The 26191-nt window shown below is 38.2% G+C and overlaps 3 protein-coding genes across 4 annotated transcripts; 1 reads left to right on the plus strand and 2 right to left on the minus strand.

Moving 5' to 3' along the window:
• Nucleotides 1-9773: 9773 nt before the first annotated feature.
• LOC107820007 (BTB/POZ domain-containing protein At3g22104-like) lies at nucleotides 9774-12275 on the minus strand. Its single transcript, XM_075242101.1, has 3 exons — nucleotides 11915-12275; nucleotides 10626-11726; nucleotides 9774-10068 (listed from the first exon to the last, which is right to left on the minus strand). Exons 1-3 carry the CDS (start codon nucleotides 11975-11977, stop codon nucleotides 9883-9885), a joined length of 1350 nt encoding a protein of 449 aa, XP_075098202.1. The 5' UTR covers nucleotides 11978-12275; the 3' UTR covers nucleotides 9774-9882.
• Nucleotides 12276-14678: 2403 nt separating this feature from the next.
• Nucleotides 14679-15509, plus strand: LOC107820006 (uncharacterized). Its single transcript, XM_016646216.2, has 2 exons — nucleotides 14679-15053; nucleotides 15330-15509. The coding sequence occupies exons 1-2, from the start codon at nucleotides 14749-14751 to the stop codon at nucleotides 15388-15390; spliced, it is 366 nt and encodes a 121-aa protein (XP_016501702.1). The 5' UTR covers nucleotides 14679-14748; the 3' UTR covers nucleotides 15391-15509.
• Nucleotides 15510-16204: 695 nt separating this feature from the next.
• Nucleotides 16205-21270, minus strand: LOC107820005 (uncharacterized). Of its 2 annotated transcripts, none has more exons than XM_016646214.2 (6): nucleotides 20901-21270; nucleotides 19006-20059; nucleotides 18748-18935; nucleotides 17455-17491; nucleotides 17149-17213; nucleotides 16205-17065 (listed from the first exon to the last, which is right to left on the minus strand). In XM_016646214.2, exons 1-6 carry the CDS (start codon nucleotides 20987-20989, stop codon nucleotides 16582-16584), a joined length of 1917 nt encoding a protein of 638 aa, XP_016501700.1. In that variant the 5' UTR covers nucleotides 20990-21270; the 3' UTR covers nucleotides 16205-16581. The 2 variants fall into 2 exon arrangements, with proteins under 2 accessions (XP_016501700.1, XP_016501701.1); XM_016646215.2 differs by having other exon boundaries at nucleotides 18748-18923; nucleotides 20901-21257.
• Between the last annotated feature and the right edge of the window lie 4921 nt (nucleotides 21271-26191).

Below are 26191 nucleotides of genomic sequence, written 5' to 3' on the forward strand. Positions count from 1 at the left end.
CTAGGACTATGCTTCTTTCTAGTAAACTGCCTCATAGTTTCTGGGCAGAGGCTGAAAATACTGCATGTTACATCATTAATAGGTACATGACTAGACTTCTTGTAGAGAAGACTCCCTATGAGTTACTTAAAGGGAGAAAACCAAATATATCTCATCTTAGGGCATTTGGATGCAAGTGCTTTGTGCACAATAACGGAAAAGACTTCCTAGGTAAGTTTGATCCCAGAAGTGATGAGGGAGTATTCTTGGGATATTCTTCACATAACAAAGCTTATAAAGTGTACAACAAAAGAACTTTGTGTGTAGAAGAAAGTGTCCATATAGATTTTTGATGAAACTAACATTCTTTCTGAGAGACAGGAAATGAAGATGAAGCTATTGGGCTTGTAAAAGAATTGAGTGAAGTCACAGCTCAAGCTGAAGCTGCACCAAAAAAAAGGAACAGGTGATGGAACAGGTTCTTACATCCAGGGCAACCTGATAGGGTAACTGAACAAAGAAGAAGTGAATCGAATTCCCAAATGGAACCTGTCCATGAGCATGTTCCTAGGCAACAGAACATGGGAGAAACTCTAAACAAAAATCAGTTGGTTGTGAAACCTTACCAGTATCAAAGATCTCATCCCATTGAGAACATCCTTACCGGCCCAACTTTTGGAATTAAAACTAGATCTCAATTAAAGAATCTGCGTGCTTTTGATGCATTCTTATCTCTTATTGAACCTAAAAATGTTACTGAGGCTTTGCAGGATGTAGACTGGGTGAATGCAATGCAAAATGAACTCAATAGGTTTGAAAGAAGTCAAGTGTGGCATCTGGTGACAAGACCCAAGGACAAATTAGTAATTGGCACTAAATGGGTCTTCAGAAACAAACTTGATGAAGATGGAACGGTTACAAGGAATAAGGCAAGGTTGGTGGTCCAAGGTTATAGCCAAGAGGAGGGCATAAACTATGATGAGACCTTTGCTCCAGTTGCAAGACTGGAGGCAACAAGACTCCTCATAGCCTTTGCAACACACATAGAATTTACCCTTCACCAAATGGATGTGAATAGTGCCTTCCTAAATGGCTACTTAAAGGAAGAAGTCTTTGTCAAACAACCTCCAGGGTTTGGAAGTAAGGAGTGTCCAGATCATGTATACAAACTGGACAAGGCCTTATATTTACTCAAGCAAGCTCCTAGATCATGGTATGAACGCCTATCCAAATTCTTGCTTGAACATGGATACAAAAGAGGTAAGATTGACAGCATTCTATTCTTGAGGGAAAATGGTAAGAATCTACTAGTAGTACAAATATATGTTGATGACATAATTTTTGGGGAAACTACTGAAAAATTTAGTAAGGAATTTGCTAAATAAATGAGGAGTGAATTTGAAATGAGTATGATGGGTGAGCTTAACTTCTTCTTAGGTTTACAGATCAAACAAAACCCAAATGGAACCATGATCCATCAGCTGAAATATGCAAAGGAGTTGATTAAGAAGTTTAAAATGGATGAATCAAAGGAAATAGACACACCCATTGCAACAGCTACTAAATTAGATATAGATGAACCTGTTTCATCTATTGATCAGAAGTTGTATAGGGGTATGATTGGTTCACTTTTGTATCTTACTGCTAGTAGACCTGACATTGTCTTTAGTGTAGGGCTTTGTGCTCGTTTTCAAGAAAATCCTAAGGAGTCCCACTTGACTGTTGTCAAGAGGATACTGAGATATTTGAAGGGCACTACTAACCTTTGCCTTTGGTACCCTAAAGGTAGTAACTCTAATCTAGTAGGATATGTTGATGCTGACTATGAAAGTTTCCTTGTGGATAGGAAAAACACCTTAGGTATGGCTCATTTTCTTGGTTCATGTCTGGTATCATGGGCCACTAAAAAGCAGAATTCAGTGGCCTTATCCACTACTGAGGCTGAGTATGTTGTTGTTGCCTCTTGTTGTGCTCAACTGTTGTGGATCAAACAACAGCTGATGGATTTTGACATTGAAGTTGGTTGCATCCCTATTTTTTGTGATAACACTAGTGCTATTAGTATGACTAAAAACCTAGTTCATCATAAGAGGACTAAGCACATAGATGTTAGACATCACTTCTTAAGGGACAACTATGAGAAATGATTGATTACTATAGAATTTTGTGCTACTGATAAGCAGATTGCTGACATCTTTACTAAAGCACTGAGTAGAAAAAGCTTTGAAAGGAACATGCTAGAATTAGGGATGATTAAGATCACTTAATTGGACCAGCTCAGAATGCACAATGAAAAAAAAATTGGCTAGAAATTTGGAACTTGTGTAAATATCTAGATTAATTTTTACTTAGTTTCATACTGTAAATAGTATACTCCTGTGACATGTGTTGACATGACTCACTGATCTCTAACACATTTCTCTACTTTGGAAAATAGAGGCATGATCAAGAGGATTCTAAATGAAGAACCTAGTTCATCAGTATTGGTTCATCTGAATAACGAGGTATGTTTTCTATACTCTGCACAATTAGAAATATAAATATTTAAATCATGAGCAGAGCCCTACCTATGTTTAAAAACATCAAAAAATCCTATTCGTTTATTTTTTTGAACCAGTTCCATCTCTACTAGAATTCTCACCACATAAATTGCCTAAAATCTAGGAAAGTTTAACCGCTCATTCAACCTGAAATTTCAGGTTGATTGGACTTCTAATTGACTACAAAAAGCTACTGTTAGTTATTAATTAAGTTTCTCTCTTTAAAAACCCATCATCACCTCCTGCCACCCTCATTATTCCAAAACCATCAAAATTTCTTTCACTCTCAATTGTTCTCTCTTCCAAAAGCCAAACTCATAAATTCTCTCACGAAATCAGTCACAATGTTGAACCCTCAAAATAACCCAGACACTCCTTCCCAACCTACCCCTTCTGATTCCTCTACACCTCAACACCTCCTCAACCCAGTACAACCCCCCATCCTAGGAGGAGACGTGTTAAGATGCTCGCTTGTAAAACTGTGGCTACAGGTGCACTGTCAAAAATATTGAACGCACAATTGAAGGCTAGCCAAGCCCAAGAATTTGAACACTTAGACGATTCTTTTAAGTCTGCAAATGAGGGGGAAGGAACTGGGTTTTCTGATTCTGAGAAGATTCAGAGTTCCCCTTCTGAGGTACGTTCTGTTTTGGTTGAAAGTGTAGAAAATAGGTTTGTTCTAGTTGGGTCTGTTAGAAATGTGGAAATGCCTAAGTTGAGAAGAAGAGGAGGTAAAAATAAATATGAAAGAAAAAGAGAGTAAGGGTTCAAGTTGTGATGTGAGGGGAACAGGGATAGAAGTGGTTGATTCGTCACCCACCTCTGAGATGGTTAGACCAGCAATTTGTGGGACTGAGGATGAAATTGTAGGAGAAAGTGGCAAGAAAACAGAGGGAAGTGGATCAGGGGAGGGTGCTGAGGGTTTGGTAAATTTAAGTTCTCATGTGGATGAACCCGGTTCATCTATTGAAGAAACCCTAGCAGACCTTCTGAAGAAAGTAGGTGCCATTTATAATCCCAAGAAAAGGAGAACATCAACATCTAAGGTTCCCAGCACTACAAAGAATACCAAGAAAAGAAAGGCTAATTCCTCAACAACTGCTGAAATTCCCTTGCCAAAGGGGAGAGCCACAAGAAGTATGGTGAAATAGAGTGAGAGTGAATTACAAAAGGCTTTGGCTGAAAGCAAGAAGAAGAGGATGTACAAAGGAAAATCTAAGGTTGCAGATCCCTCTGAAGTTGTTGATGTTGAGGAGATGAAATAGGTCTATCAGGAGGAACATACAACTGTGGAGGTTCAGACCCCCAAGCCTAAAAAAACCAAGACTTTTTCCAAGAAATCTTTAGCAGGGTCTAAGGCGGTTGAACCTTCATTGTCCAAGAGGACAAGGTCTGGAGTGAAAAACAAACCAGTTAGAATTGCTGAGGATGAAAAATGGAGTGGTGAAGAAGAGAGTGAGTCTGATGGTGAACAAGACAAGCTATCCAAGTTTGGCAAAAGAACAATTTTAAAGGGTAGATTTCTGAAAGACTTGGTAGAACTAGGAATGGTTCGATTGGTTGATACACTAGCTGCTCAGGGCATGGTCCTTCAGATGGATGGAACGCTAGCTAGGAATGAAATCATTGAATTCATGGCCAATGCAGAGGTCAAGGATGGCAGAGTTACTAGCCAAGTGAGAGGGGTTCAAGTGACCTTCGATGCAGAGAAGCTGGGTGTGATTCTTGACATTCCTGCTGAGGGATATGATGACTACACAAGGCAAAGATGGCCACGTTTGGACTCCTTTCCTACTGCCCTTGCAATCACCAGGAGATTTTGTGATGTCTCAGAAGTGAATGAGGCCAAAGTTGTTCATAAGAGTGAAATGAAGCCACAACACAAAGTCCTGTTTGAATTTGTCAACAAGTGCTTACTGCCTAGGCAGGAAAGAAGGCACATTGCTAACTATATGGACTTAGTTCTAATGTAGTGTCTCGAAAGTGGAAAGGCAAATCAACTGGTCTGCATTCATCATCAAGCTACTGGACAGGGTTATCAATGGCTCCAAGGCCCATGCCACCCCTTATGGATTTATTCTGACTACTGTTCTGGATCGTTGCAAGGTGCCTCTGAAGAAGTGGGAAATGGCCACAAGCAAAGACCATTTTGGCATTAATACTTTAATTGCTTGTGACTATTCAGTCAATTCCATTCCCAATGAACCTGGTTCATCCAAGAAGACACCTATCAATAGTAAAGTCAGGGTTCTAGTTCAGGAAAGTGGGGCCAAGGATGTTGAGATAGCTAGGCTGAAGGCTCGCTTAGCAGAGGTTGAATCTGAGTGGGATGCTTTCAGAACTGAGCTCACCAAGGAAAAGGAGAAGAATGATGACATTCTTCAAAATATGTTGAACCTTCTCCAAGCCCAAAACCAACCTTCTAGCTCTCCCAAACCTTAAGACTTCTAGCCTTCATCTCCTGAACCTGTCTAGTACCACCAGTGACCCAGATTAGGGATTTCTCTTTCTTTTGCTCATGTTTTGAATATTTTTGCTTTCTTTTTGTGGATTGTGGTAGCAACATATCTCCTATCAATGAAATCTATTATTTTTGCTTTTGTTGATTGTTAATATTTCCTTGACAGTTTGAATGTGTTTGCTTGATTACTGATGATTAATCCATAATTGCCCTTACAGTTGCCCCAATGGCCATGAGTAATTGTTAAAATTCTGGGAATCACATTTTGTTTATACAACTTTTCGATGATGCCAAAAGGGGGAAGAGATATTGTGCTTTATATATTCTGAATAAGTGATGTTTATAACCTAATGAACCTGGTCCTTGATGATAAGTAAATTTTTCTAACTTTGTATTGATGAATAAGCTGAGTTCTGACAGGGCCTAAGTGAGTGAAAAATACAGAAATTGTCATTATCAAAAAGGGGGAATTTGTTGGCCCAAGTAAAGATGAAGTTTTAAAGACTGACAAAGGAACTCAGACATAGACCAGGTCCATCTTGTGAAGCACAGTTATGATCAACTCAAACATGTGAGATGCACGTGAAGGAGAAAAACCTAACTTACCAGAAATGATATCTCTTGATCCTGATCGAAAATATTGCATATTGGATAAGGAGAAAGACTCCTTACACAAAGAGAAACACGGCTTAAGAAATGGATAGAGATAGAGGATGAGACAAACTAGAACTCTTCAACCAAGGAAGAGTAGCGTATGTATTCTAGTCAATCTCTTTTTACTAACTCCATAAATATCAGTGTTGTTCTCTTTTACAGAAAATACACATAAGCAGAAGTTAAACGTGAATTGAGAGCAAAATAGCAAGGCAATTTTGCAAGCAATTTATGTGTGATTCAAGCGTGCAATCCTGAAGCTACTTGAACCAGATAGAAGAACCAGTTCTAAGCATCTGCCTTTTTATTCTAGTTCAATTGTAATAGGTGTTTTAATATTGTACCTTTCAGCTTTATCTAGAAGCAATTGTATTAGGTACTTGGAGTTTTCAAGTAAGGGTTAACTTGAAGTTGTCGCAACAATTGAGGTTGTGTGCTACAACGGGATTAGAGTTAATCCTAGATTTACAAAAGAGTTTTTGTAAATGCAGTTTTTGGCTCAGTGATTTTAGTGGAGAGTTTGGGAAAATCTTACTGGAAGGTAGGCCGTGTTTTTTTCACCTTTTGAGCCGGGTATATTTCACGTAAAATCTTTGTGTTCTTTAATTTCTATATTTATTATTCCGCAACAGTAGTAGTTGGAACACATAGAAGATCCAGATCCTTCTATAATCCAGTTAAATGAAAAATTGGGCACCACACAAATCACCCCCTTTTGTGTGGTATTGAAGTATAGACATCAGTAGGATCAAAGGGGACGTCGATTGAGAGCGGATGTGGAATAGAGATCGATATCAACCGTACAACGGAGACCATAGAGGCAGCGGGTTTGGGCCTCACACAAAGTGAGAAGAGAAATGGTCAAGGTCAAAATTTATGAGGGCCTAATCACATTAAATCTCCAAAATCTGAATAAAGGTACGACCCCATTCCAATTATCTCTATTTTTTCGACTAACACTTGCAGGCTATCGACAAAGATCGGCACGAGGCTTTGAATCTTAAAGCATGCATTGCACTCTTTTTCCCTTGGTCCAATTTTTGTCCCAAATGGATTTTTCTGACATGGGTTTTAATGAGGCAACCATTGTTCGTGCTGGCTTAGGGCAGTTCAAAGGTCTCCGAGGTTCCCTAAGCTAAGCCTCGAGAGGAATTACCCTCGAATGTCCACTTTGTTGCAAGAGAATTACTCCATGAAAATGGGGCCTCGATAGGAAAATGTTGTAAGGGTCAAACAGTCAGATGAGCCATGCCAATATAGGTTACTCGAGCCCTAACGTCAAACATGTGCGCATGTATAATCGTCCATTGAGAGAAGTATTTTTCCTTGCCGATATCTCATGCTTCTAGAAAAATTTTCTATTTCATACTCTTGATTTATTGTGTAAACAGGCTTAAGGGACGATCACAACGGAAGTTGAAACTGCCAACATTTCGAGACCATAAGACCTTAAAGGCGATCCTCGATTTTACGGGCCACGGCCACCCCACTTGGGGACTGATTCTTCAGTCAAGCTCAAAGTGAAACGAAAGATAAGCCCAAAGGACAAGTTTCGAGCTAAAAAGGCTACAACCAAGTTAACGAGGATCGGGGGCATCCAAAATCCGTAACAAATACAAAAGAACAAGGGCTATCTTAACCCGATTTCGAGCAAACTCTCATTCGCGGACTATCTACGAAGCCTAAGGGCTACTTTACTTCGAGTTCAAGTAAATTCTTACTCGATCATAAAAGTCCACGGGCTATCTTAACCCAAGTGCGAACATACCTCGAACACTCGGGGACTACCTACTCGAGCTATCCAAGTTCGAAATCATAAGACCTAAAAGAGGCACCCTCCGATATACAGGCCAAGGCCATCATACTCCGGGACTAAATTTTGGACAAGTTCGAAAAGTTATCGGGAAACAAGTCCAAGTGACATACCTGAATGCTACGACCATATTAAAGACTACGGTCATATAAAAAGGCTACGACCAAAATAATGCGGCTCGAAGACGTCCGAATTCCCCCATAAATTAAAGACCTTCAAATACTTTGAAAAAATCGATTAAATCAGGCTACCCTCGACAAAAGTAAAATATAAAGGGCTTCGATAAATTCAGCCCTCGAATAATTTAAAGACTTCGATAATATGAGCCTTCGAAAAAATCTCAAGAGGTATTTGATTACACACGCAAGTTAGTAATAAGGTTCCGATACGTTGAACCTTTGAAAAACCCAAACGAGCACAGAAAATACATGCTAAGGCATACAAACTTTTCACTAAGTTTTTTAGCCGAAAAGAGGGAAAAATTATAGCCATTTTAGAGGCCTAAGGACCAATTTAAAGAGCCTAAGGGCCGATGTATAAGAGCTTAAGGGGAGACTTAAAGAGCCTAAGGAGCGACTTAAAGAACCTAAGGGCCGATCTAAAAGAGCATAAGGGCCAATATATAAAAGCCTAAGGGCTATCTCGAGTTCGAGCAAGTGCTCACTCGACCACTAAGCCCAAGGGCTACCCGAGTTTGAGAAAATTCTCACTCGGGGACTATCTATGAAGCCTAAGGGCTAACTCTATTTCGAGTTCGAGCAAGTCCTTAGTCGATCATAAAAGCCCGATGGCTATCTTAACCCGAGTTCGAGCAAACCCTCAATCGGGGATTAATAAAGCCTATGGGCTAACTTTACTTCGAGTTCGAGCAAACCCTCACTCGGGGACTATCCATAGAGCCTAAGAGCTACTTAAGTTCAAAAGGTCACTCGGGGACCATTGATCAGAAATGTTCGAGGGCAGAACTTATTGTCGGTCATTACCATCTCAAACTTTGGACATTCAAAAAGAGTTTTATGTTAAGGCGCTTTGACCCGCTCAAAAAGGTAACAGATTCGGAAGCCATAGAAGGAAAAAGGGGGCTTTGTATAAACCTCTTTACAAGAAGTTATAGGTCACAATCGAGAGTTCCTTGCAAGGGCCGATCAACTTCAAAAGCAAAAAATTACTAAGAGCACGAAACCTAAGCAGCACGGTCCTTGCTGGTAGAAGTGACTTCGCCCTCAGAATCTTCCCTGCCATCGGACTCGCTAAAGGTTCTCGAAGTTTTCCTAGGGAAAAGCCAGCTTCCAAGCTTTCGTTTCCGTCACTTGCGTCACGATGATGATGTCGTGGTAAATCGGGGTAAAAATCAAGGACTCAATTTGTTTCTTATCGTTACACTCTAAGAAACACGGAGACTATCTGTACACAGTAGAAATCAGGGCATCCTATTTATAGGCTCGAGGGCGAGGTCGAGCTCAAGCCCGACAGACCAGACTCGAGCTCTAAGACAGAATGCGATGCCCGTAGATAGGAGTACGAGGAATATCGAAGCCAAGTATCCTCGACCCCGAAATAGTACCGTTGCGGATTTGTAACAGAATGAGCTAGATTCCAGTCACGTCCCCAAGATCATGGCGCAAATCCCGGAGTAGGATTGTACGATTCCGTACTAGGCGATTAGACAGCTGTAGCAAGAATATTCCTTACTGTAAATAGAAATATACCTTATTTGCGGTTCCCCTATTATATAAAGGAGACCCCAATCATTTTGTAACATCATCTAATTATTGAAGAAAAAATATACTCTCTACTTTTTGCTTACTGTTCATTAGAATCATCCTTTAGCTCTACTGTTCTTACTTCACTTTTCTTACTTAATTGTTCTTATTGTTCTAAGCGCACCTCGAAGTCACTAAGCTCGAGGTCACCGCTGTTGAATAACATTGGTTTGATTCACTTGTCTCTTTCATTTCTACTTCATATTTCTTGATTATTAATCGGTATTGAACTAAATCATATATCTTTAAAACTACTAATCAAATTTAATTGTTACTCGTATTTTCGAGATAAACAACAAGCATGTTTAAAATCTTGTAAAAACGTCAAGTTTAAAGGTCCTTATAATCAGAGAAAATTTACATATTATCAGCAATCAGTATATGAGCGCCCACATTATATTAAGCTCAAACTCTTTATATAGTTTTTTTTAAAGTATGTATGTAATGTATATATTTGTTAAGGGAGCTTTGATTGATAATGTTGTTCTTTTCACCTGGAAGATAAAATGAAAATGTGATGCACCTTGCTGCAAGTCAAAAGATTAATTGTATGCTAACAAAACTTGATTTTCCTAGCCTGTTACACTAAACCTTTCAAGATTTGGTATATACATTGCCACTGCTAATTGCGTTTCAAAGACCACATCGATTCTAATGATGATCACTGAATACTTAGATATGTTTTGTGGCCGAATAACTGAGCCTGTTCTGCTGAGTGACTTTTGCAGTGATCAATGCACGAGCTGGAAAGCTTTCATTTTGAGCAAGGTCCTTGAGAATATCTTCTGAGAGCTTCTCATAGCTCAGGACACCACACATCTTTATCTTTTCTTCTTCAGATAAACCATATTTATGTACCTGTTTCAAGAGCTAATTAAGTTCTATGCATCAACAGTGTTAAAAATATTTACACAAAAAAATATCACTTAATTAAACGGTATGTGATAGCAAGCATGTAGCTAATTATATATATAAAATATTGATTGTAACCAGAGGCCGTTCCAAAATTTAAATTTTATAAGTTTAATTTTAAAGTTCTTACCATCGAACCTATTATATTTGTGAAGTTATAGGTTCATATCTACTATTTATTGCATTTTTTCGTGATTTTTTACACATAAACTTATGATATGCACGGAAAGTACTGGGTTCAGATGAACCCGGTGACACTGAGCTGCATTCGCCCTGTTTGTAACCTACAATAAATAGTAAGTAGCCTACTATAATAGGTTAAATTATAGTGTCATTGTATATAAGTTACATCGTCAAATGAAACATTAGTTCATTTCTACAATATTCCAAGTTTAGTGTGACAGGACTAAGGATTTATGCAACAAAAAGACAACGAATTAGAATTGATTTTTGAGAACACCAATCCAGTTTGAGAGTGAAAACACTATTGAAAGATGTCTTACCTGGAGATACATATCCAGGGCAAGATAAATTCTCTCATATGATTCTCTTGCAATATCAGGTAGTGCTGCTACCAATGCCAAAAACTTACAAGGTTTAAGACAAGGATCAGGTGCCACTTCCATGATATATAGATCAATCAACTCAGCAACTTTCTTCAGTTGATACATCAATAATTTTTCGCGGCTATTGGAGAAGAATATGTCAAGCAACCTCAGAATTAAATTTACATTATAAGCAGTTTTTTCCCCTGCTGGAGAAGGAATAAGCAAATCATCAAGTTTAGCTCTATCTAACTGGGAACCAATCAAATGTTCTAACTTCACTATTGAACATTTGCTCATTTTCAAGGTAAAAGATGCCTGAAGAATGTCAAATAGACATCTAATAGAGATAAAACTCCCATCAAGAGAAGAAAGGAACTTGATTACTGTCTCAATGATTCTGCATTTCTGAGCTGATGAAGCAGTGGGACATTTCACTCTTTTGTAATAAAACAGGAAGGAAGAAATCACAGAATGATCCAATTTATTAGACATCATTGTCTCTATAATCCTCCTGAACATATTAAGGTTCAAAAATCCAAGATCTGCAAACCACCAGATTGCTTGAGAACTGTAAATTCGCTTGCTTTCTGTACTAATATCCCCTGAAAACTGCATTGACGAATTGTCGGAAGAAGATGCACATGGGCTGGAAATGTTATGAAATTCAAGCCTTCCAACAACACAATCCAAGAAATCTTGAAGTATAGATGAAGATGGCAAGAAAGAAAGGAGTTGTTGGCACTTTTCCAAGCTAATAATCAGCTCAGACCATGTCATGTAATGAATCTTCTGAAAATAAGAACTTGTTTGCTCAATCAAATTTGGTTTCCCCTGCATTTCTTGATTCATTTCCAGGTAATTAGCAGCACAATGCAGTTGAAACATGTTAAAAGGAGTAATCTTTATCCTACCACCATTATAGCAAAACTTAGCAATGAGTTCAAAACACTCAGCACCTCCTGGAAATTTGTCGAAAATTAATTTCAGCCTTCTTGTTTTCCCTGTCAACTTACTGAATAATTTTATTAATCTCCCTGAGAGAGATACAAGAATATTCTGCAGAAGATTAAAAAGCATTAATATAAGATGGTCAGTCCAGATATTTCAAGGCTGCATTTTAGTCCCTAAGAATCATTTTTTCTCAAAGGAAATGGCAAAAGTATACTAAACACAAAACTTGGCAATGACAAAAATGTCAATAGGAAACAGGATATTGTAGTAAAATGTATGTTTCTCTAGGTTACCTTGTCCACCAAAAATAATTCTTGGCCATTGACATCTACCTCAAGAAGGCAACAATTTTTCATAGTAAAAGGATGGCTCCAACAGCTAAAAGACAGGGAAATGAATGTTAAGAAAAAAACATTAACTAGACTGTCTTAGCTCTAGAATGATATTCAGAGGGAAATAGCAAAATGTTGAGAGATGGAGGATGAAAGAAGTTCCAAACACTGATTTCAAACTGACAAACTCGAGTTTTAAAACCATGTAGTTATTAAGGAGGTTTCTCGACATTTGTAAACTATACTATGCCAATGAAAGCATAGAAAATTCTAGGAAATTAGAAGCATCCAAAATAATATAGGGCTACAATAAAGCTACAGTATTAAGATAATCCTGAAAATTAAGGGCAAAATTGGGAGTTCATTTGCTTTTTAGAACTATCTACTTCTATAATGAATAATATCATTACTATTTGAGAAGATAAAATAATTTTTTTGACTATGATTTTTTTCAAAATTTTAAAAAGTTTTAACATTAAAATTAAGTTGTTGATCTATAGCATTTTTTTAATGAAAAATCTAAAATTAAAAATTAAAATTGAATATCCAAATTCACAACAATAACAACTAAAAAAAGTACTAGATGGGCTGACTTTGGCGTTCCAGATATTGTCATTCTTTTTTAAACGAGGAAGTAAGTTTTTTGTTTTGGTCAAGGAAGCAAGTTACAGTCTCAACTACCAAAAAAAGGTTATATTCTCAAGAATTATTGTCATCCTCCACTACTTACAGGCCTTGGTACGTAGCAGTTGATGTTTTCCACTTTTTGCCGCTAATTTTGGATAGTGGGATAAGCTGACTTTGAGATTATTTCCTTTAATGCAAACTAGATCCCCCCATAACAGAATTTGTTTGACTACAGAACTTCATTAACTTGCAGGGAAAGTACTGCAAATTACAAAAAGAAGTAATTCAAGGTAATCGCCTCTGCTCTTTTACCTCTACATATACTTTGGGTTGATATGAGGTGAAATTGGCGCAGCTTGACCGCACCTAAAGACTCAAGTGAGCTTTCCTCAAAGTTTTGACAAAAGCATGACTATCTATTATAGGTTCCCATTCTACGATTTAAGGTATTTTTATAAATTTGTGAAGTTACACAAGGTTCATTCATATATATTTTGGTAGATGTACACATTTCTTCAATAAAAATGAAGAAAATATAGTGTTCTCAAGGGATAAATCAGAGAAAATTTTGGAAGTAAAAAGTCAAAACAATGATAGTTTGAGTCTAATTCGGTTCTATTCTCATCAAATTCTTCTAGTCTCTTTCTCTTTTCTGTCCGTCCCGGGGCGGATTTAGGGGCGGAATTAGGGCGGAAGGGTGTTCATCCGAACTCTTATCGCGGAAAAATTATATTGTATATGTAAGGCAAAATCTGTTTTTATCCTTATACATTATGTTTTGAATCCCCTTGACATAGCCCAAAAGCAAAGTTCAATAGTCAAGAGGGTTCAAAACCTTTGTGAGGTCACTAGTTAAATCCTCACTGGGCACAACCTCTCTCAATTTCATAATTTTTTCCTTGTTTGAACCCCTTAACAGAAATCTTGCCTCCGCTTGTCTAGCCCCAAGCCAAATAGAATTAAAAAAATAAATCTTCAAATAGTTCCACAGTACATAATAATGCAAGAACTGCCAAGTATCTCATGTGACAATACTAACGGACACCAAAAGGAAAAGGAAAATGAAGAAGAAGCGAGAGAGAACACGAGGATAAAGGCAAATTTTTATGTGTGGAATGCATGCACACTTTTTTAAAAGCAGAAAAATACAACAAAAGGTAGAAACTTTTGATCAATGATAGATTTTGCAATAGCTGAATCTAGTTGCAATAACATATCGCATTTTCAAGTATTAAAGCCGGCAAGTCCATGATGCCAATCAATTAACTAATAATTTAATAAGAGTTCTAGTAAAAAAAAAACTTGACTAAACCAAAATTCGCTTACTGTTTTTGAATCATGACATCAGAGAAAACAAACAATTCCATTGGTTTTCCTTAATTAACATTTGAGCTCAATTAGAATATCTATTAGAAAAACAAGGGAGTAGATAGGGGAGAGGAGCTAAATTGGAGTAGACTATTTATGTCCAAAATTTTCAATTGTTTCTTTCTCAGTTAGGGGCGGAGCTAGAGTGACCGGAACGGTTCAGCCGAATCCAGTAGCTTTGGTTTGAACTCTGTATTTATCTTAAAAATTTCATTGAATACGTATATATTATTAATTTAGAACCCAATAACTTCAAACGATTAGAATCACGATCCCCATAAGCTTGAAATCCTGGCTCCGCCTCTGTTCTTAGTGACCTTAGGTTTTAGCATTTGGTTTTAAGGTAAACCCTTCGAGGACTGTGAAAGTCAGTCGCAGACTCTGAAAAAACAAGTTGCTCTCAAATTCTAGTAAAGATGAAAAATATCGGAGTAGATCGATATTTTTTTTCCATATACCTAAGCTTTGGTGGACAAAGTTATCCAATATTTGTGCTTTGTTAAAAGTAGTCTAGAAAAGTTGATACTTTGGAAAAGAGAAAGTTTAGCTTCACGTATTTGACATGCATTTGGATTTTGATAATCTTATCATTAAATGCAATCCACCATATCTTTATTTTATGACCAATTATTTGGCATCCATATTATTAAAAAGGTGGCCTTTCACTATCATCACACCTCACTTGCAGCCTAAAGTGACCAAATTGACCTAAATAGTTGTCTTCTAAATCTGTTATAAACATTCAACAGCACTAGACGAAAGAAAGCCCAATATAGGTCTAGAATTAAAGTTAAAGAACTATGAAGTTCTTAGCTGATTTTCTGTCGTGTTATAGTGGTTCTGATAGTGAAAATAGTCACAAAATGGAGGCATGTACTCTTGTTCAAGTGACATGCATAGAGGAAAACACAACCAGGGGCCGCAAATTAGCTCGTAGAAATTCATTGTCAAAGGGACTGTGGCAGCCATCGCTGTACACCATTTCTGAAAATGACAATTCCTCAGCCAACAAAGCACAAGAAGGGATCAAAGCCACCACCAAGAAGATGAAAAACGTTGGAGCAAAAACCAATTCTCAAGCTTGTGGTTATTACCATGATCTCAGGTAAGCAATTATTTTACGTTATCCTGAAATAATCAATGCTTTATACCAGAGGTGAATCTAGGATAGCTGAATTTATTGTTTTTGGCTCAAACTATATATACCTTCCAACATAATAAGATCAGAGTCATTCAGAAACCATTAACTCTAGATCCTGAATTTGCCTATACTCGAAACTTGTGTTTGTGAAACACGCTTAACCAGAATGAAATTTTGGTACTTATTTTGTTCTGTATGGCAACCATTGATTACTTGACATGTAATTTTGCCTTGTTGTAGGGTACAAGCTCCGTTCCAGACAAATATTGTGGCACTATCAGCGATGACCTTCGTGTTTTAATCTCCTTTTGCTAGTTACTCTCTTCATGTCTTAGTGAGAACTGAGAAGTTCGTGTGCTTGTGTCATGATAATTCAACCAATGAGTGTAATATATTTTTATCTCTTAGTTTATAATAGAGAAACCAGGAGTGCAATTATTACTATTACTATAATTATCCGATAAAAAGCCAGAGGAGCAATTACTTAATCAAAGTTCTCGACTAATGCAATATCCGCCATTGCTGAGTAGATTTACTCGAAAGCCAAGAAAATTTAAAGATGATGTCAATAAAATGCTCCCTGAAGCATGCCTAGCCTGCTAGCCATATCATCATTAAGATAAGGGATTTGGTCCAAGGCTTCTGCAATTTACCAGGGGTAATGTGAACACTGACAGATAACAGGTTCATACTTCATTTTTTTTTCCTTTCTTTTCTGATAACCAATAATTCCCTGAAGATCAATTGGCACAAAATTTGAAATGGTAATGGACCCACCCTTGTCAGTTGTTCACTGAAATACCATACTATTGTCTGCGATACATTTCGGACTCGTAACGTGCACTTAACTTCACATCACACGCTATACTAGTGAACTTAAAAAAACTTCATACTGCATAAGCAATGTGCATTTGTCACCCCAAAACCTCGAGGCAAAATTATAAGCAATTAATTTCATATCCGCGTCTTTAAACCAAATTAGTCTAAAGGGGCTATGTGAGAATGTGTTGTTACTGCCAAGGCACATCGGCAGAAGCTCAATCCATAGAGCGATTCTGTTTCTACACTACACGTCTACACCATCAATCAAATGAAAGACGGTATTAGCCTTGGAATGTAAAACACCTCCAAAGCATACATCATTAGTTACTGCCAAGGCTTCAATCAGAAATTCATTCTGAGCAACAAATAATCTATAAAGGGAACAAACATCATCCCCGATGATTATTATCAAACTAAGAAGATATAAAAGAAAAAGAAAGAAAAAGGAATGGATTTCCCAAGGTTGAAGGCGTTAGGTTTAAAGGGACAAGAATCAGGTCCTAGATTTTCAGCTGCAAGAGCATATATTTTGTTGCTAGCCTGTAACACGGAGAACAACTATAATCTCCATCTTGGCATTCCCGCTGCAAACAAATCTCTGTTGCATCCAAATAAGCAATTGCAATAATAAGACATTTCATTTGCTAATGTATAGATAATCTCCTGGTGCTTAGTACCCGTTAATCTGAGGCCTCTGTGGAGGGCCTGTCAACCGAGAAAAAGGGATTTGACCCCGATTAGGAAGAGCTTTATGGCTAGAAAAACGATCGGTTGTTGCTGGATCAGAGACCGATCTTGAGAAGGCTGTAGCAAGCTCGACCGCAGAGGCTGCTTTTCCGTATCGTACACCAGCTGCATCGACAGAAGCAGGTTTTGGTGGTTCAACAGGCTTGCGCCAGGTTTCTGGTGAGGGCGGCCTCTCCTGTGCATGTTGCTGCGGCTGATGGTGGTGGTGCCTTTCAATCTCCTTGGTGTTCCTCCAGTTCTCGTTTCTCCAATTCTTCCTCTGTCCATCTCCTTTCTCGACATCTGTCCTGTGATCTCGCCTATCTGCATTCTTCGCCATCCTATGGTCAATGGGGATACTCTCTACTTTCTCATTATGCCTGGTCGCATGCATAGCTGTCTCTGCTTTGCCAGCATGTTGTTTGCTCCTTCAGAGAATTACCACTTAGTTTGTCAAGCGAGGAAACTTCTGAGTTATAGAAAGAGATTGCAGAATCAACTGATTTACTACCTTGGATGAGGTTGATGAAGATCATGATTAGGCGTAACATCATCAATCCCACGATCCTTCAGAACCTGGTGGCGACCACCCATAATTGACAGTAGGATTAACAGAAATGAGAAAACCTCCAACATTAGGGAACCAAAAATTGGAAGAGGACAGTACAATCTTAGTTAATCTTTTCATCAAGCAATTCTAAAAGACATTGAGGTGTAAAACGAACATATTATGTTTCTTTTAATCAGCAGCAGAAGAAGAAACATTATCTTTGGCAAATATTACTTTTCTTTTGCATTCACAAGATTAATAACTTACCATTTCGCGTGGACGAGCAGCGCCAAATAATGGTTTCCTGCGCACACAAATCATAAGCACAAAACAGTGTCAGCTTTACCCAGAATAGCTGTCTTTGATGTTTTCATCTCAGTAAAAGCAGCTCTGAAAAGATGGAGATCACAAAGGAGATGGAGAAGAGGACCGAATATCAGTTGTGAGATTTCACAGAGAGAAAACACAGGTGAAACTTCAAACTTGCTAAGGAAGTTTCCTAGTGATGCCCGGAATATCATCTTTATCTTTTACTAGATCTGAGATATTGCCTAGATTCATGAATCAACTACCTGCCACCTTCTCATCTCCAACAGGAAAAGAAAGAAAATATAAAAACAGTGGCCAGTTGTTATCTAAATAAGAAAGCCAATACTAAGTTATGAAAGTTAGAAAAACACTAGAGCTTTTCAGATCATAATAAGCAATTTAACAGCCAAAAGGCATTAATTTCTTGCAACTCAGCTGAAATAATTTCCCAAAACCTGGTCCACCAACTCTTACTATCCTTCCTCTGATCACCATAATCAACAACTCTTAAGGCATTAGAACAGTCAGCGTAGTTCACTTAACCCTTGTAAGACAAACCTCATAATGCTCTTATCGACGAAGAGATGCAGCAGGAGCGAAAAGCTGAAACACAGAGGGTTTGCACCGGCAGATCACTTGATAATGCAACAACTACTACTATCACTAGTACCAAACTAGTTGGGTTGGCTGTAGGAATAATCACTAGCCATTCACTCCATTTAGAATCATATCACTCCAATATTTTAAGATTTGGTTTATCAAACACTAGAGATCTCTATATTTTCTACTAACACAAATCTCTAACATGACTAAAAGACTCCTAGAAAACTAAACCTTTACCACAACTAATTGGTATCGCCTACATGGATCTTTTTACTCTGCCCGTGAGAATTTGCTTGCATTACCAGTACCAAATCTGAATAAAGGAGAGTTGCAATAGGCGTAAAACTAGTCAATTTCTAATGAATCCTCACAATACAGAACCATTTGGTAACTTGGTCCCCTTTTTATTTTTTGGTAAGATCTGAATCCATCTAAGTTGGTAAGTTGGTATTACAGCTGGGAGAGAATGGTTGACATATTTTCACTATGTCACATTCCAGCAATCCAACTATATTCTCACACTAGAAACATTTTCACTAAAAGGTCCTGATAAGCACATTTTATCTTTTCAAAATACCTCCAAGTTAACATAGACAGGCCAAGTAATTGAAGCAATAAACAGATGCAGGGGAGTTCAATTAGGTAGACCTTTTATTTTCAGTGTTTCCCTCTGATTGTTCAAGAAGCTGCGACCGAGGCTTCAGGTTCAATTTTGGGCGTTCAATTGCAAGATTACCACTTTCAGGTTCAATAAACCCAGTTTTGATGGGATTTAAATTGGGATTTGCATCACCCAATTTTTCAATACGAACAGGATTACTTGGCTGCTGGTTGACCTACATTTGAGATAACGAAATAAGATTCTTATACATAAGTAAAACCTCGACAGAGAGCAATGCCACAAACCTGCTTATAATCTATGGACTGCTCCAGACTCTCCAATGGTTTGGATCTTGGTAGCAACTTCAATTTGGGCCGCTCGGATGGTTCAGAAGATACTGGCACCTGCAAGTCATATCCACCAGAGCTAATAACATTATGGGGCCGTTGAAACCCAGTAACATTAGGAGAAGCTCTTATCTCATTTGCCTCCATAAATAAAGGGGACCTGGCCCTCTCCCGTGCTGGTAACTCCTTGTTAAACCCATGAACCCCATCTGCAAGAGCAAGACTTCTTTCAGCATGCACCACTAGCACCTCACCATATTCGGGTCCTCCCACAACATCTGGCATGTTGTAGACATTATTGTTGACCATAGTACTTCCATGATGATAGAATTCTTTCTCTGCGTCTGGACGTTTAACGACCTCAACATCAACCTGAGAATGAATCTGCTGCTTTGAATGCCACCTACCAGATGAGACTTTCTCGAGGGCACTGGCATGGGCCAACTTTGACTCAGCATCCGGAGCAGACCATGGAGCAGAAATTGATTCTTTTGCACTTGGTACCTCCTTCCTTAGGCCCCACGCATTTGGATATGATCCACTAACCACTTGACCACTATTTGCAGACACATTCGGAGAACTCGCCCTCCTGCCACTGCCACTGCCAGAACTTTTAGTACTCACTCCCATACTAGTTGCTTCATTAAACCTAGCCACATGTGTACCACTTGCTGCACCTCTAAAACTTTGAGAGGGAGGAGCTGATACTTGCCCGCTACCTACCATCCCAGTGACAGAGTATTCGGCCTTAGGTTCCACACGACTTGGCAATGCACGGATACTCTCATCACTAACTGTTCGACGAGGTCCAGATGCTCCATCCAATGGCTTCCTTTCATCCTCATCAAAATTACGGCCTATTGGTGCATTATGGCTTAAGAAAGGAGTCTTCTCATCAAAGTTTCTGGTTGCACCAGCTGATCCCGGACGTAAACGGTGCTCTGGCCTTCCCATGGGATTTCCCCATGATGTCTGGCGATCAAAACCACCACGATCTGATGGCCTAACCATTCTACCAACCAGAAGAAAAAACTGAACTATCAGCATCAGGGATTTTCTGTTCAAAAGAGTGAATAATACAAACAAATATACAAATCAAAGTAACTGCATTCAACTTTTTCTTCTTCTTTTTTTTTTCATACAGTTACACGATATTATTGGAGTTAATTGAGGCCAAATAGAGTGGAATGGAGTAGCGGATCCATATAGAAGCCAAACTAGTTCTAAATTGACACATGGCCGATTGACATATCGATTGAAGGTTACACAATAGCATACACCTTTAATGAATTTATTCTGTTTACAAGTTGCCAAAAACTTTCCAAAAGGTGAGCAAGTCACTAATAAAATTTGTAAACATAATGGTCTGCAAGTCATTCTTTATAGCAACTTGTGCAAACATATAAAATAATCTAGCATAGGTATTTGAAGAGTTTACGCCGCAATTTAACTTTCTAAGAGTTCAAGATTCCCAAATCAAAAGGCATCTCCTGTACCCAGATCTACAAAGCCAAATTGAACAGAGAAATATCATATACGCTGAAACACCAGATCACAGTTACTGGCACACAGGAAATTTACAAACCCAAGCAAAATTCTGACCTCGATTAATGAAACCTATCAACTAAAGGCCCAATTCAGTCAAATACTAAAATAGATCAATTTCTTGCAGAAAGCCGCAATTTTTCTCCCTTCTATCATGACAAAGATCAGAAGTTTCTCTTTAATTAAAGGGTAAAAACTCCCACTTCTCAATTCACACAAAAATCGAAACCCATTACCTAAAATCTCAATAAAGAAGTCATATATGCTGATAGAAAGAAGAAAAAACAGAGGGAAAAGGGGAAACTCACACGCCAGGAGCAGAAGGTAAAGGAAGATCTGAAGGAATGGAACCACCATGAAAGTCTTTGAGAGTCATGGTTGCTTTCTTCTTTGCCATTCCCCTTTACCCGCTATATCTATATGTATATGTATCTGTATCTAAATGAAATCACAAATCTCTTCTTTCTCTGTCAAGAAAGATCAGTTTTTTTCTTTTTACTGAGCAGAGAAAGAGAAGCGGAAAAGGGAGGGAGGGAGGGAGGGCGAGCGAGAGAGAGGGGACGAGATTCGGGTTGTTTGCGCTGTTGTATTGTAACAGGCTCAGGGTGAGGGGTCACGGGACCAAATTTAACCACAGCTCTAACAAGTGTTCTTTACCGTACTCTCTAGTTTAGTTTTAGTTTCTTTTGTGTTCATGGCATCTAACACACATTTGTCCTCTTCTGTTATTTAATTCTGAAAATATGGCAAAAGATAAGAATGGCAATATTAAGTTATGAAACAAAACAGACTACGGGTGTGTTTGGTAGGGAGGAAAATATTTTTCATGAGAAATGTTATCCTAAAAAATATTTTCATGAAAAATAAGTAGTTTTTTCATTGTTTGGTTGGTGAGTGAATAATATTTTTTTGGAAAATATTTTTTAGTGTTTTGTTAGATAGAAAATTTTTTAGGAAAATAATTTTTTATTCCACATCCCTCACCTCCTTCCCCCAAGTCCCTATGTTTCATATGCTCCCCCCCCCCCTCCACTCACCCACCAACCAAATACCCAACATCTTCATGGCTCTATTTTATTCAAAAATTTAATTATTCAAAAAATTTACATAAACCCAAAGGAATAATGTGTTGCTTTATTTTTTTACGCAAAAATAATGGTGAAATTTGTGCTCCATAACTAAAAAAATACTCTTTTTGGTTGAAAAATCAAGTAATATTTCTACAATATAAAAATAAAGTACTCATTTTGTTGAAATGAAAGAAAATACTTTTTACTACATCATTTTGTTTAAATGAAAGAATATTTCTACACCATGAAAAGAAAATATTTTTTTTTGTTAAAATGAAAAAAAAATTATATCGTGAAAAAAAAACTCATTTGTTAAAATGAAAAAGAAATACTCTATCTATAACATGAAAAGAAAGTACTATTAATATTTCTATTTAGAGTAGGGGGTGAGGTGGGGTGGGGTGGGGTTGGGGCGTGGGAGGGGTAGGGGTAGGGTGGGGTGGGGTGGGGTGTGAGTGGGTTGGTGGAGATGGGGAATGAAAGGAAAGTTGGAAAAGAGTTTTGAAAAATATTTTCCCTTCTCTTGAGTGGGTTGGTGGAGAAAAATATTTTCCAAAATATTTAAATCAACCAAACATTTTCCGAAAAATATTTTCCTTCGTACCAAACACACCCTACATGTAACACTTTTCTTTTTAGGACGTCTTAAAATGTTTAATATGGCATAGTGTTGATTGACGAGACACAAGACAGAGTTAACACAAGGCTGGAGGTTTGGAGACAAACCCTAAAGTCTAAAGGTTTTCAAGTTAAGCAAGCCTAAAACAGATACTTTGAGTGCATGTTTAGTGACGGGACTCATGAAGCGGGCGTGGATGTGAAGCTTGATACTCAAGTCATCCCTAGGAGGGGTAGTTTCAAGTATCTCAGATCTATAATCCAAAGTGACTAGGAGATTGACGATGATGTCTCAAATAGTATTGGTGTGGGGTGGATGAAATGGAGGCTCACATCCAGTGTTCTGTATTATATAAATGTGCCACCAAAGACATAAGGTAAGTTCTACAGAGTAGTGGTTAGATCTACTATCTGTGTGGGGCTGAGTGTTGGCTAGTCAAGAACTCCCATGTTCAGAAGATGAAAGTAGCAGAAATGAGGATGACGAGATAGATGTGTGGACATACTAGGAGAGATAAGATTAAGAATGAAGTTATTTGGGATAAAGTGAAAATGGATCCCAGTGGAGGACAAGATGCGAGAGTTGAGACTGAGATGGTTCCGGTACGTGAAGAGGAGAAATACAAATATTCCTGTTAGGAGGTGTGAGAGGTTGGCCATGGCGGATCTGAGAAGAGGTAGAGGTAGGCCAAGAAATATTGGAGAGAGGTGGTTAGGCATGACTGGCACTGCTTCAGCCCACTGAGTATATGGCCCATGATAGGAGGATGTGGAGGTTGAGAATTAGGGTAGAAGGCTAGTAGGTAGCCGATAGTTCCCCGTTCATTACCAGTAGTATTAGTAGAGCTATTGTATTTTCATATTCTTTGATCTCTATTATTTGCCTATTGTTTTGTTCGCTTCGTGTAGATTTTATTTCCATGTTGTCACCATTTGTGTAACGACCCGACCAGTCATTTTGAGCATTTATACTTTGTTCGATAGTTGGGGGCACGAGTAGCTCTGTATGATGTATTAGGGCTTGTGTGCAAAATTTGAGTTCATTCCGAGTTGATTTGATATGTTTCGGCGCGAGTTTTGGAAGTCGAAAGTTCATTAAGTTTGATTTGAGGTGCGTTTTGTCGGTTCGATATTGTTATACATGATTTGAGAGCTCGAGTAGGTCCATATTATATTATAAAACTTGTTGTTATATTTGTACGAGGTGCCAAGGGGCTCGGGTGAGTTTCGGATAGGTTTGAGCTGTGTTGCACTCGTTTTTCTTATATTCCGACGTCGTTTCTTCAAGCATAAATGGCACCACATTAAGCAAATGAGCTCCAATTTATGTTTTAATTGAAGCATTAGATCTGTATTGTAATTACGGAGGCATAGCATAAAGAATCGTCAAATTTGAACATCGTATAAGGATTTTATGGTCATTTTACTAAGAATTGGGTTGCCAGAATTTTTTTAAATTAATTACAAACTTGTCATTGCTTCGTATTTAAAAATCTACACTATTTCCAAATATTGAAAGCAACATATCTCCTTCATTATAAGGTCAAATAGAGTGATTCAAAAGCCTATCTTGACTGAAATCTTACAAGGAATTCATTGGAAGCATCAAAAGCAAGTTTCGGGATTGTTTGATACGTAAAACGAGGCAGAATAGCTCGGCAAAATTACTTAATATGGAAGATTTGTTCATATGGTCATATTTTGAGTTGGGGAGCTCAGATTTGGATAATTTTTGGAGGTAATTTTTACCATATGGATTGGAGTAAGTGTTCTATACTCGATTTGGGTTATATTTCATGAATCCATCTTCATTTTTGTCATTTGATTGATGATTTCAAAGTGAAATTTCGAGGTTTTGTCTAAAATTTCATAAAGTGAATTTTGGAGTTTTGAAAACCGATTTGGAGTTGGATTTGAGTGAAACTAGTATAGTTGGACTCGTAATTGAATGAGTTGTCGGATTTTATAAATTTTGTTCTGAGGTGCGGGCCCGGGTTGGGCTTTTTGGCTGATTTTGGCCTTTTGATTAAATATTCGGCCCTTTTCGATTAGGATTGGTTCCTTTAGCATTGTTTGATGTATTTGATTTGTCTTTTTGTTAGTTTTGAGCCGTTCGAAGGTCGGAACGCGTGTGATGGCAATTTTGGAGCATCGTTTGGCTTGCTCGGTAGTGGAATCGGCTTGTTCAAGATAAATAACTCTTTTAAACTTAGTGCTGAGGGTATGAAACCCCAAATTATATGCTATGTGATTGATGTTGAGGTGAAACACATGCTAGGTGACGGGCGTGTGGGCGTGCACCCCTGTGAATTGTGACAACGTTATTTCCCTAGCATTATTTAGTGGCCCTAGTTTGTTGATATCTGTATTTTTACCATGTGATTAATTAATTGAGCTATCAATCATGCTAGATATCATGTTTAAGCTTTATGCTAATATTGTTAGGACCCATAGTAGTCGTTTGTTGTTGTCACCTTACTGATTCCATTGATATTTCGTACTCAGTCATATTTATGTATTCATATCATATCTCAGTCTCAGTTGTTATTTATTGATACATCATATCATTATTGTTGGGCTAGTTTCATGATAATGAGGGCTCGAGAGACTGGAGAGATTGATGATTGAGTGAAGCCGAGGGCCTGATTGCGAGGATATTTATTGGATCGGGCTGCACACCGCAGCATGTTCTATTGATTTATGCCTGAGTGAAGCCGAGGGCTTGATTGTGAGGATATTTATGGGATTGGGTTGCACGCCGCAACATGTTTTATTTATTTATGCTTGAGTGAAGTCGAGGGCCTGATTGTTATGCCATAATTTGCTTGTTATAGCGTTTGGGCTGAAGGAGCCACTCTAGAGTCTGCACACCCCCAATGAGCGCAGGTGTGAGCACGTGATTTTTGCCCTATGAGAACTACTCCCAAAAATTCAAAATAAAATGGTTTTGTGTTGTTAGTGATTTATTTGTATTTTTTGTCTGCGCATGTTTGTTTCTACCTTAAACGAGAAAAATAAAAAATAAAAAATATGTGTTGCATGTGCATTTAGGATTTAATTACGTATTTTGGAATTAATTAAACCATGTCCTATTTTAAAGAATGAAAATCACAAAAATATGAATTTTGGTAGTTTTGTCATTTTATTGTTTAATTGCGTGATTTTATTTTAATCAATATTTGATCTTGTGTGTTAATTATTGTTAAGGATTAATTAATTTCTTTTTAAATAAGCTTGATTTTACAATTTAATTTAGAAATTTTGGTTTTAGGAATTAAAAGGAAAGTAAAAGGGAAAAGAGGAAACAAGATAGGAGGGGTAAAAATTTTCGGACTGGGCCAGTTTTAAAAGGAAAAATCCAAGCCCAATGTCACCCCAAGTCAGCCCAATACCCGCCCCAATCCAGCCCGTCTCCAGCCTCAACCAAACGACGCCGTTTCAGGCATTTCAATCGGGACCGTTGATCTCACTTGATCAACGGTCCAGATCACTCCGCCCTCACCCGACCCGTGGCCCCGAACTGCCCCATCCCATACTAAAACCAAACGACGTCGTCCCCATTAAGGGAATTGATCCAGGCCGTCAATCTTCATTGATCCAACGGACCACATCAAATCCCCACCCCACTATATATTCCCAAACCATACCCCGCCCTCCCCAAACCAAACCAAGCCCCCCTCTCATTCTCTCCCAAACCTCGTCTCTTTCAGAGACGAGGAACCCTAATAGCTGTCACCCCATCCCTTCACCGTAAACCCGACGGCGCCGACTCCGATGGCCGTGAAAATAACACCCCTGAACCTCCTAACCACCCTCAACACGATTCCATACTCCATTAACCTCGAATCATACTACAGCTTCTTAAATCTTCGATCAAAGACCTCGTCCCAAACCCTAGCTTGTCCACTTAA

Source organism: Nicotiana tabacum, chromosome 3, assembly GCF_000715075.1.
Source record: "Nicotiana tabacum cultivar K326 chromosome 3, ASM71507v2, whole genome shotgun sequence".
Lineage (NCBI taxonomy): Eukaryota > Viridiplantae > Streptophyta > Magnoliopsida > Solanales > Solanaceae > Nicotiana > Nicotiana tabacum.

Excerpts from the sequence above, each read along its gene's own strand:
- LOC107820007 (XM_075242101.1), bottom strand. The coding sequence starts at position 11,977 with ATGAAAAATTGTTGCCTTCTTGAGGTAGATGTCAATGGCCAAGAATTA. Across the intron at positions 11,727-11,914 it reads AATTATTTTTGGTGGACAAG|AATATTCTTGTATCTCTCTC; the intron begins GTAACCTAGAGA and ends AATCTTCTGCAG. Across the intron at positions 10,069-10,625 it reads CCCTGGATATGTATCTCCAG|GTACATAAATATGGTTTATC; the intron begins GTAAGACATCTT and ends CTCTTGAAACAG.
- LOC107820006 (XM_016646216.2), top strand. The coding sequence starts at position 14,749 with ATGAAGTTCTTAGCTGATTTTCTGTCGTGTTATAGTGGTTCTGATAGT. Across the intron at positions 15,054-15,329 it reads GGTTATTACCATGATCTCAG|GGTACAAGCTCCGTTCCAGA; the intron begins GTAAGCAATTAT and ends GCCTTGTTGTAG.
- LOC107820005 (XM_016646214.2), bottom strand. The coding sequence starts at position 20,989 with ATGGCAAAGAAGAAAGCAACCATGACTCTCAAAGACTTTCATGGTGGT. Across the intron at positions 18,936-19,005 it reads AGTCCATAGATTATAAGCAG|GTCAACCAGCAGCCAAGTAA; the intron begins GTTTGTGGCATT and ends TCTCAAATGTAG. Across the intron at positions 17,492-18,747 it reads GGAAACACTGAAAATAAAAG|GAAACCATTATTTGGCGCTG; the intron begins GTCTACCTAATT and ends TTGTGTGCGCAG.